Here is a 12,336-nt window from a genome sequence, read left to right on the forward strand (position 1 = left end):
CGCGAATTTAGTATAAGCGGGGAGGGCTCGAGTTCCCCTCAACTTTATTATTGTCTTTATATAATATGTATAAATAAAACCAATTAATGTTTAATGTTTGCCCACATTTCAATCAGAGTTCAAATCTTATTTATGTAGTATTTTTTTCATATTTTTATTTTTCCTCTAGTTACAACTCGAAGCCCTATGTTAATAATTTTCTCGATCCGCATTGATTGAAATTCAAGAAGATTGCACTCAATAGACCAAAAAAATCAATCAAAATCGAATATGGTGGTTGGAGACAAGGAGAAATTCAATCGCTATCGAAAAACCGAAATGTCAAACTGACCCATGATAGTAACATAAAATAAATTTCTTATTATGGTTATCTCGAGCGGATTTATTAACATGTCCTAATTTTATTTTAATATTAATTTTGAAGTGTCAAGTTACAATGTAGTTCAATTGTGGTGGTTGTCAAATTATAATATAGTTCAATTGTGGTGGTTGTGTCTCCGGCCGCAAAACCACGAGATTCTAAGTTTAATCATTGCTTAATTATTTTTGCGAAATAATCTTCATTTGTTATCTAACAAATATTTAGGAGAAGAAAAAAAGCAACTGATCCAAAAATGTATTATTTTATCTTTTTTGTTTCTCTTTTTTATGCAATTTTTAAATCTATATATTTGCATTACAAAAAAAATCATGTGTAAATTATCGGTTTTTATTTATTAGTGAATGTTATTGGAACATCAATGAAACATCGATAAATTTTTTTAACATTTTTTAGTGTGTTTATTTATAGTGTATGGTATATCATATATAAAATTTATGGATATGCCATTGATTTTACTATTGTTACTAAAATGTAGATATTATGTTTAGTTATTTCAAGTTTTATTGTGTATGTCAAAAAAATCCGTATAAAAAATTGATACTTGTACATACTAATTGTTCTTGGATATGTACATAGTACTTTGTTTGACTTAATATAACTCTTTTCAATATCTTCCACAATATAACAAATAAATTTTATCTTTGTATTTCTTCCTATAATATTTTTTCTCTTCTCTCAACAAGTTGCCTTTCTTCTGTTATTTTGATGTTATTTGTTTTCATTGTTCAGTATTTGTAACCTGGTCAGTAATTTAATATTTTTATGCTTTTTCGTGGATTTAATGAGTTATATATATATATATATTTTAGATTTACATGTATCATAATTTTTTTTAATAAAAAATGTTTCTTCAAATATATTAGTTTTTTTTAGAAATTGATGTATTTATCTCATATTTGTAAAGAAAAATAAGGTAAATTATATGTTTGAATTAAACAACTTTTTTCTAAAATATAGTATTTGAGAAACTACTCTAAAAATGGAGTTTAATTAAAATTACTCTAAAAAATAGGGTATTTTTTGACCCACCTCTTATTTTTTATTACTTATACATATATTAATTGTGAGTGGTATGCTTTATTTTTTTATTATTTATATATTAGTTTACCCTACACTTTTTCTTTTATATATATATATATATTAAATATTTTAATTGTATAATTATCTTTACTTATTTAAATTAATATCTTTTCAATTCTAATTTATTTTTTTGCTTTATTTATTTATTTACTTACTTGTTTCTTAGTCAAAATTATACGTATTTTTTTAATTTTCAATATTTAAAAAAACAAGTATATTAACGGAAAAAGTAAATTTTTTTGTAATAATATAAAATCTTATAATAATCCATTTTTGTTTTAGAAAAAACTTTTATAAAAAATTGAAGATAAAACCTACCATTTTAGAGAGAAAAAGAAAATCAATTTATATTAGACAATGTCCCATTCTATTTATTTATATTATTTAACGAAAACACATTTATTTATTTTACACAAATTCACACCATATCTAATTTGATTTTAGTTTTATTGAATTTTATTTGTGCAGTTTTTTTGTTTAACATATACAATAATAAATTTCTCGTGTTTCCTAATTTGATTAGATCAGGTTTTCTAAATTTAATTTTATATTAAGGGATTGGTTTTAAATTATTTCACTACTCTTGTTTTTTCTTTCTTTCATAAACATTGATTTTTTTATTCAATTTTATCAATTATTATTACCATTTTAATTTATTTAATATATTTGTTAATATACATGCTTTTAAAAAATTTGAAAATTAAAAGAAAAATATGTAATTTTAATAAGAAAAATTGAATATTTAATATTGAGGTGTTGAAATATTTAATATATATATATAAATTAAAATAAAAAATATATTAATTTTAAGAATAATTTTTAAAAATAAGGTAAATTTTGAAACATAAGTAAAAGATAGGGTGAATACATAACTATTGATAAAATATATGAGTTTCGTGTACTAGACCCCATATTTTTTATCTTTTACTTTATTTATATATATATTTTAATGTACCTCACATTTTCTTATTTTCTTATTATTTATATATATTATACATGGGTCTCACACATTAAACATTCAAATTTTAAAAATATATTTTTTATTTTTACTTTTTGTATAGATTTAAATATCTCAACATTCAATTTTTTATTTTTTTATAATTTAATTTAATTATTTCTCCATCAAGGTTATCCTAATATTTTTTTCTCAAATTTCAATCTTTTTTTTTAAAAACTCATATATTATCAAAAATATGTTATTAAAATATATATTAAACAAATAAAGATAGTAATAATAATAATTAGGAGAAGTTAAAGTTAGTAAAAAAATAAATAATAATAACACTCGAAACTACCCATGCACATTGTTAATTGAATAAAAAAATTATTATTACGACAAAAGAAAAAAAAAAACAAAAATTGATTGGATTACCAAATGAATTTAAAAAGTTAACATATCTATGGATTTCCAATTATATAGATTATATATAGTATATGCTATAGATTACAAACAACTCACCATTTATGAGAATTCTATAAACATATCTAGAGGTTTTATCACACCGTACAAACTAAAATTTAACTTTCTCTTTTGCACAATTGGTTTTGTAATTCAATACATCATGTGAGTTAAAATGGAATTAGTGGAAAGAAGTAAAATATTGTTTGGTAAAAATTAATTGAAAAAGATTAGTTCCCATGTTTAATAATAAATATAAAATTGATGTAATTTAGTTATATCAACAAAAGTGGGTTATAATTTTTTTAAAAAAACTTTATTTCAATTATTTTTATTTTCATGTATAATTTATAAATTATTATAATATAATTATATAAAAATATACATATTTTAAACTAGAGAAATGGTCCTAAATATTAAAAAGTTAAAACTAATTACAAAATATATATATAAAAAAATCAAGAAAATTTAGTTTCAATTTATTTACCATATTTAAAAATGTCCATTTCAAATTACAAATTTAATCTAAATTTTTACAAAACCATTTTTTTTTTTTAAAGAACAATTCTTACAAAAACTAAAACCAATTTAAATTTGAAATAAATGTGAAAAAATAAATGAACAAAAAATGTAAAATTTGAGATAGTGAAAGAAAATACCAAATAAGTTGGTTTACCAAATAAATTATTAAATAAGTTAGGATTACCAATTGAAAAACGTTCACAACTCAAATTTTACTCCGTTTTTATGGACATTTAATTTAACTTAAAACCGTCCAATATTAATTATCAAAGTTGAGAATTAATTTGATAATAATTAATTATTTATTTATTTTAAAAAATAACAAATTAGAAAAAAATCTCAACCAACAACTTGATCCGATCTACGCACTAAATTCGGCGAAATAAAATGGAGACTTTAGTGGCGATAAATAAATATAAATAAATGAATACATGTTGATGTATTCCAATTTCCCATTATCATCTTCACTCTGAATTCTCTTTCATTTCCCCAACTGTATCAGGTACTTCTCCTAATTGAGCTTCTCTTTTCCTGTATTAATCTCATTTGTTATTGGAGTTTTCATACGTTCTTCTTCTCTACTGTTCTTTTTTGGAAACTGTTGAAGTAGAGTAGTGGTAAAAAAATGGCAAAATGACTGTAAATAGTTTGTATTTTTTGTTATTCTTGAAAAAAAAACCCCCAACTTTTGTATGAACACAAATAATTTTAAACCTAATGAAGTTGAAAAAACTGGAATCGAGGCCGGGAATTCAACTTCTCTCAATTGCATTCTGAATATTGACAACGATTTTGTTGACGAAATGTATGATTTCTTGCCATTTTCTTGCATTGTGCTCTATCAGTTAGGACTATGTTTGAATTTGATTTTAACAGTACTTATCACTGAGAAAATGCTTTTAAAAATGCATGTGAAATCGAACATTGAGTTGTCGATGTAATCTATTAGCGTACGTAGTAAATTTTTTGATATTTTGTTCATTTTGTTTTTGTGTGTCCATCTATATTCTTTCATTCTTTCAAAGAAATAATGCACTATCTATTATATAAGAAAGAGTCTCTTTAATATTTATAAATAGTGACTTGTACATGTGGGAGTTACACATTATCAGGTTATGTGTTCTTACACTTAAACACACATGGTTGTTTTAGCAATCTCTTGAGTACTCACTTTAATTTCAGTCAGATTACCTTACACAAATATCTCAGAAGATGAAACGAAAATTTCAGTCGATGATCTTATGGATTATGGTAAGTCATCAACAGACAATTCTTCTACGATGTTGTATATGATGAAAATTCCAATCACATTTTTAAAGTCAATTTATATATGAATAGAGTTTTTGATGTTCTTGGTTATTGTAATATTTACTCAAGGGGGAGAACTTAAAATAAATATTTATAATAGCAAAATTTTGGATTTCTTTGAAATTTTGCTATATGTATATGTATTATGTAGTGAATAACTACAATTAATAGTTTTATAGTTTATAAATAACAGTTTAAATTAGAATCCAATTTTTTGAGTTACCCATATGAAATAAATCTGCTACCATTTTTCTTCCAACAACTACATAGATTTTGTGCGTTATGTTTCCTGAATGAAAATTTTGAAAATTAATCCCATTGGTTTTCTAGTTGTTTCTTCATGTATTATCCCCTTCTTTAGAAACAAGAAGCATAAGCTATTTTTGTAGTAGCATGAATCTTCAATTTTTCTGTACATTTGGGATGTTAAAGAAACCCTTATGAATTAATTCATAAGTAATTGGTGATATGAAATGAACCCATGACCTCGTGGCCATTAAGGTGACCACCATTTTTCTAGACCGTTTTAAAGTAAATTCTTTCAGTGTATCAAATGTTTTGAATCATGGACTTGAATGACAGTTGTAGCTTTCCTTTCACGAATAGCTTCTCATGCATTTCTATTTAATAAACTATGTGGCCATGATGTTTACAATTTTTGTGTTAGAATGGAGAATATGAAGATGCAGCAGCCTGTTTATCATGAAGAGGGATCAAAGGAGCTACGAAAAAATTGTGAAAGTTTTGAGGCTAAGATTTTTGCTAAGGTTACCAGTATGGTATGTCTTGCTCACTTTCTTTATAGTTTAAATCAAGAATTGTACGAATAAACATATTCTCATTTATGTTTAGCCCATATGCTTATAAAAATAAGATTCTAATATCATTTGGTGATGTATTTTTTCTCTCTCCTTTTTTGTCGGGTTGTTCTTTCATTTCTTTTTCTTTCCTGATTTCAGTCAGATTACCTAAGGAAAATATCTCTGAAGTTTTTCCCATCCTCACTATTATAAGCCTCTGGATTTTGGTAAGTCATCAACAGACAGTTGTTGCACGATGTAGTACATGATCGAAATTGCACTAACGTAACATTTTTTAAGCTTATTGGTGAATGACTACTGACTAGAGCTTTTGATTTCACTATTTTGAATATTGTAATAACAATTGAAGGTGGAAAACCAGGAACTGTGACTGGGGATTCTTTGTCTCGATTTGACCGACAAAAATATCGCGATTTCATGTATGATTTCTCACCTTCTTCTTGCATCATTGTAATGGTCATTGTAATGGCTCACATTTTCAGATATAGTTAAGTTTCGTCAAATGAAGCTTAGTCTTGAATTTTATCGTGGTTACTTAATTTGGATTAAGTTTGAGTTGATGGAATTGGGGATTTGAATGGGTGAAAATTCGATTTTTTGTCTCGTTTGCCCTTTCTCCTTCACGAGCCTCCCTCATTTTTTCTAGTATTAAATTTACTTCTTCACCACCGATTTAAAACTCATAGATGAGGGGAGTGTTAGATATTATATTGAGCCTCCCTCATTTTTTCTAGTATTAAATTTACTTCTTCACCACCGATTTAAAACTCATAGATGAGGGGAGTGTTAGATATTATATTAAATTTATCTTTAGACCTTTTAAATTTTGGTCAATTGATGATTTAGGATGTTCTAGATTCAAATCCATCCAATTTTATAGACTCCAACAATAATGTACACGGGAAAGGGGAAATCATTGACTACACGGGGAAGGGGATTATATTCTCTATCCTCACCCATCTTATTTAGTTTTTTTGAATAAAAAAGATATCTTTTTTAAAAGTAATGTAAAATTTAAAACATATTTAAAAAATAGGTTGTTGCAAAACTATTATTTAGGTGAAGTGTGTACCCGACTTCCATGAATTGAACTTTACCTCAAATCACCTATTTTTTATATGCACTCACCAATACTAAGTAAAATTTTACTTTCCATAATTTTATTTTATTTGAATAAAAGAAATGTATTGGAAAATGACTTATTTAGTTTGTAAAATGTTGAAAGTATTAAGAATTTGTTAAAAATTAAATTACTTAAATAAAAAACAAATGGGGATTTTTTTCTTGGGAAATTTGATCCCCTTGAATTCCTTGTGGGGGAATCTTCGCCCTACCTCCGTAGAAATTTTTTGCCACGGATGGTATTGGTAGAACTCGTCTCTCTTTTTCATTCTCTTTCTCTAAATTTTGATTGTCCCTCTCATTCTTCCTCGCTCTCTTCCTCATAATTGTGTGTGATTGTCCACCCCAACTCTATTGTTGTCTTTGTGCTGAGCAGATAACAAATTATGATTGGTGTTTTTCTTTTAGGCTTTACATGAAGCCTCTATACATTCGATATGGTGGTTCATGGAACGACAACAAACAATGCTATACTGGAGGTCAATTGAAAGGTATCTTAGTGCCGATCACAATAAACTATAATGAATTGAGAGATCGCATGAATATGAACTTACAAAAGTTAGTTCCTCAGAGTTCAACATTATAATATGGGTGAAATATAAGTTGGACCTTGATTCTCCTCCGATGTATATAATGGATGACTGATGTTCAATTTCTGGTCCGGGAAGTTAAATTTAAAAAACCTTTGATATTCTTAAGTCTTGAAAAAATCCAACAACAAACAACGACCTCTGAAGACAACAATGAGAGACGGCAACAAGCATGTAAAGTGGAGGGTGTTCTTCCTACTAGTGATGGAAATGAAAATGAAACTGGTATTTTTTCATGGGTGGCCTCGATGAGAAACGCCAACGCCAACGCCAACGCCAACTCACAGTCAAAAAGGAGGTTGTAGTGATTAGTGTTCGGAACGAGAGCAATGTAGGTAGGTTGCATAAGCGAGTGATTATTCTTCATCAAACTCTCTTGGACAGTTGCATAAAAAGTTTGATAATTTTATGTGGAACAATAATGGTGCAAAGCATATGATTGTTTGGTTGATATGAAAGATTTGAGAGCTGCAGAAGATGTTGATAATGTTATTAGGGATGTGAGGATCAAGAGGAGAGGAAAGGAAGGATAGTCTATTTGAGAAATAAATGTTTCTAAATTAACAATTTTTGTTTTTGTTTTTAAAATTCAATAATTGAGGTTGAATTTTTGGTAGAAAGGCATTATTCCTGATGACTATTTAATTCCTTTTTTTTTCATAGTAATTGTGCTAAATTAATATATTTATATCTTATTTTGATATTGAAATTATATTTTCGAGTATTTTTTAAAATTTTACAAAAAATAAATTTTGTTTTACTAAGCCATTAGTTTAGGTTCACATTTACATAATAATATAGTTAAGTTGGATTTGAGAAAAATAATATTATAGATAAAATTTTTAGCATATTAAAAACGATTATATCATACTTATTGGTCTTGCATCAAAACTTTATGTATTTAATGCATTATATATATGCATGTTTTTTCATAAAATAAGAGAATATTGGGCACGGAAAAATATAAAGAAAAAGATCTGAAATGATTATTAAACAAATTTATGTTTTTATTTCTTTTTTCTTCCTTTTTTTTTTGAAAAACAAAGAACAAAGTTACTTACAAAAACATATTATTATCAATCCAATCATATTACTTAGTTCTTAATTGTTCTTATCTTTGGTCCTTTAACATTGGTTGTTTAAAGATGAATGTTTCATTTGTTTCCCGTTTTCATTGTTTTGAACTTCTTTCATGTGCCAACGTTGTATATCATATACTTGTGGAAAAGAGGGGTTTGAAATCACATACCAAACGAGAGAGGAAGATAACATTGCATTTTTTAGAAGCATAGCTTATGGGAAGAAATGAGAAACCATCGAATAATGTGATAATTTGGGAAGAGGATTTCGAACAAATCCAACCATTTTTTCAAAGTATTTTTGTAACATCAATCATATGGGACTCTCGAATTAAAATAAACAAGAAGAATTTGTCGCACATCAAAATTTGATTGGACAATTTAGTGGAAAACACCTAAATATTTTTCTTTAAAGAATTTTTTGGACACAAAGTTAGAGTTGAGAAACCTTAGTAATGTTTTAAAGCTTCCAATGTTAAGCAACAATAAGTAGATACAAACTCCAAGAAATTTATGCATCAAACTTTTGACTCTTAAGACACAAAAGTTTACTTATAATTTTTTCTCTTTTAAGTTCGGAAAAATATAAACTTGTGTTATTCGAACATATACTAATTAGCAAAGCAAGTTTATTGACTTGTACTTACTCTTTCGGAGTTTGAGGTTTAATACCTCATATAATTATTGTACTAAAAAGCATATAAAGATACTTAATTTCTAAATTGAACGGAGCTCGAAGTAGACATATACAAAGTTGATGACAACAAGAAGATAGATCTACTATGACCTCAAAGTAAGAAGTTTTAATTTAATGGCTCTTTAATGAATGGAAAAGAAATTGTACTATGTGTTAATAGTTAAAAATACCATTCTTTGTTTCACTATTTATTGTTTTGGTATGTTTTAAAGAGAGATTTGGATTGTGAAGTTTAGAGTGAAATTTCTTGTGATTTTTTGTTTTAACTTAAATTTTTAGTTTTATTTTGTTCGCTGAGTTTGGTATAAATTAAACATTAAAAATTAAAAAAAAATGAGAGTATTACGAAAAAAACGATATATATAATTGTTTTAAATTGAATCTTTTCGAAACTTCAAATTAATTGAATACCATATGCTTGTATAGGATTAGATTTTTTACCTTTTTTTAAATTTCTACATTAACTTGTCATGAGAAATTAACGGTTTATGCTCATTTTGAACTTTTTTTTAAGTTAAAATGTATTGTTTTGAAAACTTTTGAAACTTCAAAGGTATTCTTTAAACGACACTTCAACATTTTCCATTCAACATTAACGACAATAATATTTTTTTTGAAAATTTAAGAGTATATTTTAAACTTTTGAAACTTTAAAATATTTATGACAGTTATAAAATTGAAGAACATTTACTTTATAATTTAGCCATTTATTTATTTTGCAAACTTTTTATTAGGCACTCATGCTTATTTATCGTTTTCATGTAAACGACCCAATTATATAAGATTTGTAATGGTAAATCGTTGATCATCCTAACAAAACTGTCCTAAAAGTATGTTTCGAAAACCTAGAGTAAGCACAACAATTGTGGAGATGGGTGATATAAAATTAGGTTTGTCAACCCAACCATTAATCAATAGATAAAAATACTACCATTCCAAAAATCGATTGTTGCAAAAGAAAAATTGCATCAAATGACAAAAACATTTAGAAAAAAACCGTTCATAATACCTATTTTTTGCATATTGCGAATATGGCAAAAAGAGCTATCAAAAGGTAAATATAGAGTTATCGACTTTTAAATTTTCTACTTTTACAATTTAAAATATGTAATGATATTGATCCTATTATCATAATTTTTTTTGTTATTTTTACAAAGATCTCATTGAAAAAATATATATATATATTCCATAAAAGTATATATAATACCAAAGGTAAGTTCACTGCACCAATACAATACAACTTAATCCCCAACTAAATACAATTAAACACACTTAACTTGTAAGTCAAACATCTAAATCAAAATATATGTATGAAAAAAAACAATTTTAAAGATTTGCAAAGAGATTTTTTTTTTTTTCAAATACAAAAGTGAAAGTTGAGTTATGAAATGTTATCGAACTCAACCGAGATTGCAAATCAAATTCAAAATTTCATTTTTATTTAAGATAAGCTTGCTTAAATTTACCACATGAGCGTGAACCTGTCAGCCATTTACCTAATGTTAAAGTAGTAGTAATAATAATAATATTAAACTTAAGAGTCTTAACTTAGTGAAAAAGATTGCAAAAAAGAAGCAATCTTAAAGACACAGTATTAACAAAAGAATATTGAAATGGAATGAACTGCTTCACTTTAAAGTAAACCCCACAGAATCTACCAAACAAACATTTTATATAAGAACTCCCCCCTAACCCCTTTCTACTCATTCCACCAATTTCTTTTCTTTCCTTCAAAAATGGCTCTCTCTACCTTCTCCAAAGCAACCCTCATCCTCTCTGCCACTTTATTCATCACTTATGCTACCGCTCATGATTTTTCAATCGTAGGCTATTCCCCAGAGCACTTAGCCTCCATGGATAAAACCATCGAGCTGTTCGAGTCGTGGATGTCGAAGCACAGTAAAGCGTATCGGAGTATTGAAGAGAAACTCCATAGATTTGAGATATTCCTTGATAATTTGAAGCACATTGATGAAACAAACAAGAAGGTTTCTAGCTATTGGCTGGGGTTGAATGAATTTGCAGACCTGAGCCATGAAGAGTTTAAGAGTAAATATTTGGGATTGAGAGTTGAGTTTCCAAGGAAACGGTCGTCTCGTGGGTTTAGCTATGGAGATGTGGAGGACTTGCCCGAGTCGGTTGATTGGAGAACTAAAGGAGCTGTTACTCCTGTCAAGAACCAAGGCTCTTGCGGTCTCTTCCTTTTTCCATCTATTCATTTCTACTTAGTTATGGTAAGAGTTCAAAACTTTCCTACATGATATTTGAACAAAACTATGATTTGAAATTCAGGGAGTTGCTGGGCATTTTCAACCGTGGCGGCTGTGGAGGGGATAAACCAAATTGTCACTGGAAATCTAACCTCCTTGTCCGAACAAGAATTGATCGACTGTGACCGAAGCTTCAACAACGGGTGCTATGGTGGTTTGATGGATTACGCCTTCCAATACATAATGTCGAATTCTGGACTTCGAAAGGAAGAAGACTACCCGTATCTAATGGAGGAAGGAAGATGCATCAGAGAAAAGGTAAAAACTTAATCTTCTAAAAACACAAAAAACAAAGCTTGCACTTCCTAATATTTACTAAAAACATGTTACTATAATCCCTAGGAACAATTTGAGGTAGTAACCATTAGCGGTTACGAAGATGTGCCAGCAAACGATGAACAGAGTCTCCTAAAAGCATTGAGTCACCAACCTGTCAGTGTAGCCATTGAAGCTTCTAGTAGAAATTTCCAATTCTACAAAGGGGTAAGATTGTAAACACAGTCATACTTCTACTTATCTTCATAAACAATTCAAAATGGATGGTTTGGTTTCACTTTGAGGTTGACCTAACCACAAAATCGTTGGTTTGTCTTTCAACTTCACAGGGAATATTCACAGGCCGTTGTGGAACCCAAATGGATCACGGTGTGACAGCCGTTGGGTATGGTTCATCAGAGGGAACAGACTACATTATAGTAAAGAACTCATGGGGACCAAAATGGGGAGAAAATGGATATATTAGGATGAAGAGAAATACAGGAAAACCTGAAGGACTATGTGGAATCAACCAAATGGCTTCTTATCCGACCAAAGAGAAATAATCCAATGAAGTTAGCCCTCTAGTCTCTATGACTGTCATATTCTTTTTTTCTTCCCACCAATTTCCTTTCAAATCGATATGAAAGGTAACTTTTTATTACCTTTTACAATAAAAGGACCAAATTTGTAATGGTTTGACATGAAATAAATTGCTACTCCTTTAAGAATATTGCATCATATTACCAGAAATGTTTTTCTTTTCCTAAAAGGAACCCTTCCCAAGTGGCCAAAAGAATGACAACACTAA

The 12,336-nt window shown here is 27.8% G+C and overlaps 1 protein-coding gene and 1 long non-coding RNA gene across 3 annotated transcripts; both read left to right on the plus strand.

Annotated features, from left to right (window-relative positions):
- The first annotated feature begins 3,815 nt into the window (after positions 1-3,815).
- Positions 3,816-7,844, plus strand: LOC105436066. 2 transcript variants are annotated; one of them, XR_969979.2, is made up of 6 exons: positions 3,816-3,885; positions 4,566-4,634; positions 5,359-5,470; positions 5,651-5,718; positions 5,862-5,931; positions 7,043-7,844. It is a non-coding gene; the product is annotated as an uncharacterized LOC105436066 (long non-coding RNA). The 2 variants fall into 2 exon arrangements; XR_004218051.1 differs by having other exon boundaries at positions 5,874-5,931.
- A 2,851-nt stretch (positions 7,845-10,695) lies between these two features.
- On the plus strand, positions 10,696-12,258 carry LOC101206340 (cysteine protease XCP1). The gene is made up of 4 exons (XM_004153224.3): positions 10,696-11,193; positions 11,293-11,528; positions 11,613-11,753; positions 11,876-12,258. The coding sequence occupies exons 1-4, from the start codon at positions 10,737-10,739 to the stop codon at positions 12,089-12,091; spliced, it is 1,050 nt and encodes a 349-aa protein (XP_004153272.1). The 5' UTR covers positions 10,696-10,736; the 3' UTR covers positions 12,092-12,258.
- Positions 12,259-12,336: the final 78 nt, after the last annotated feature.

The sequence above is a fragment of the Cucumis sativus genome, chromosome 7 (assembly GCF_000004075.3).
Source record: "Cucumis sativus cultivar 9930 chromosome 7, Cucumber_9930_V3, whole genome shotgun sequence".
In the NCBI taxonomy this organism is placed as follows: domain Eukaryota; kingdom Viridiplantae; phylum Streptophyta; class Magnoliopsida; order Cucurbitales; family Cucurbitaceae; genus Cucumis; species Cucumis sativus.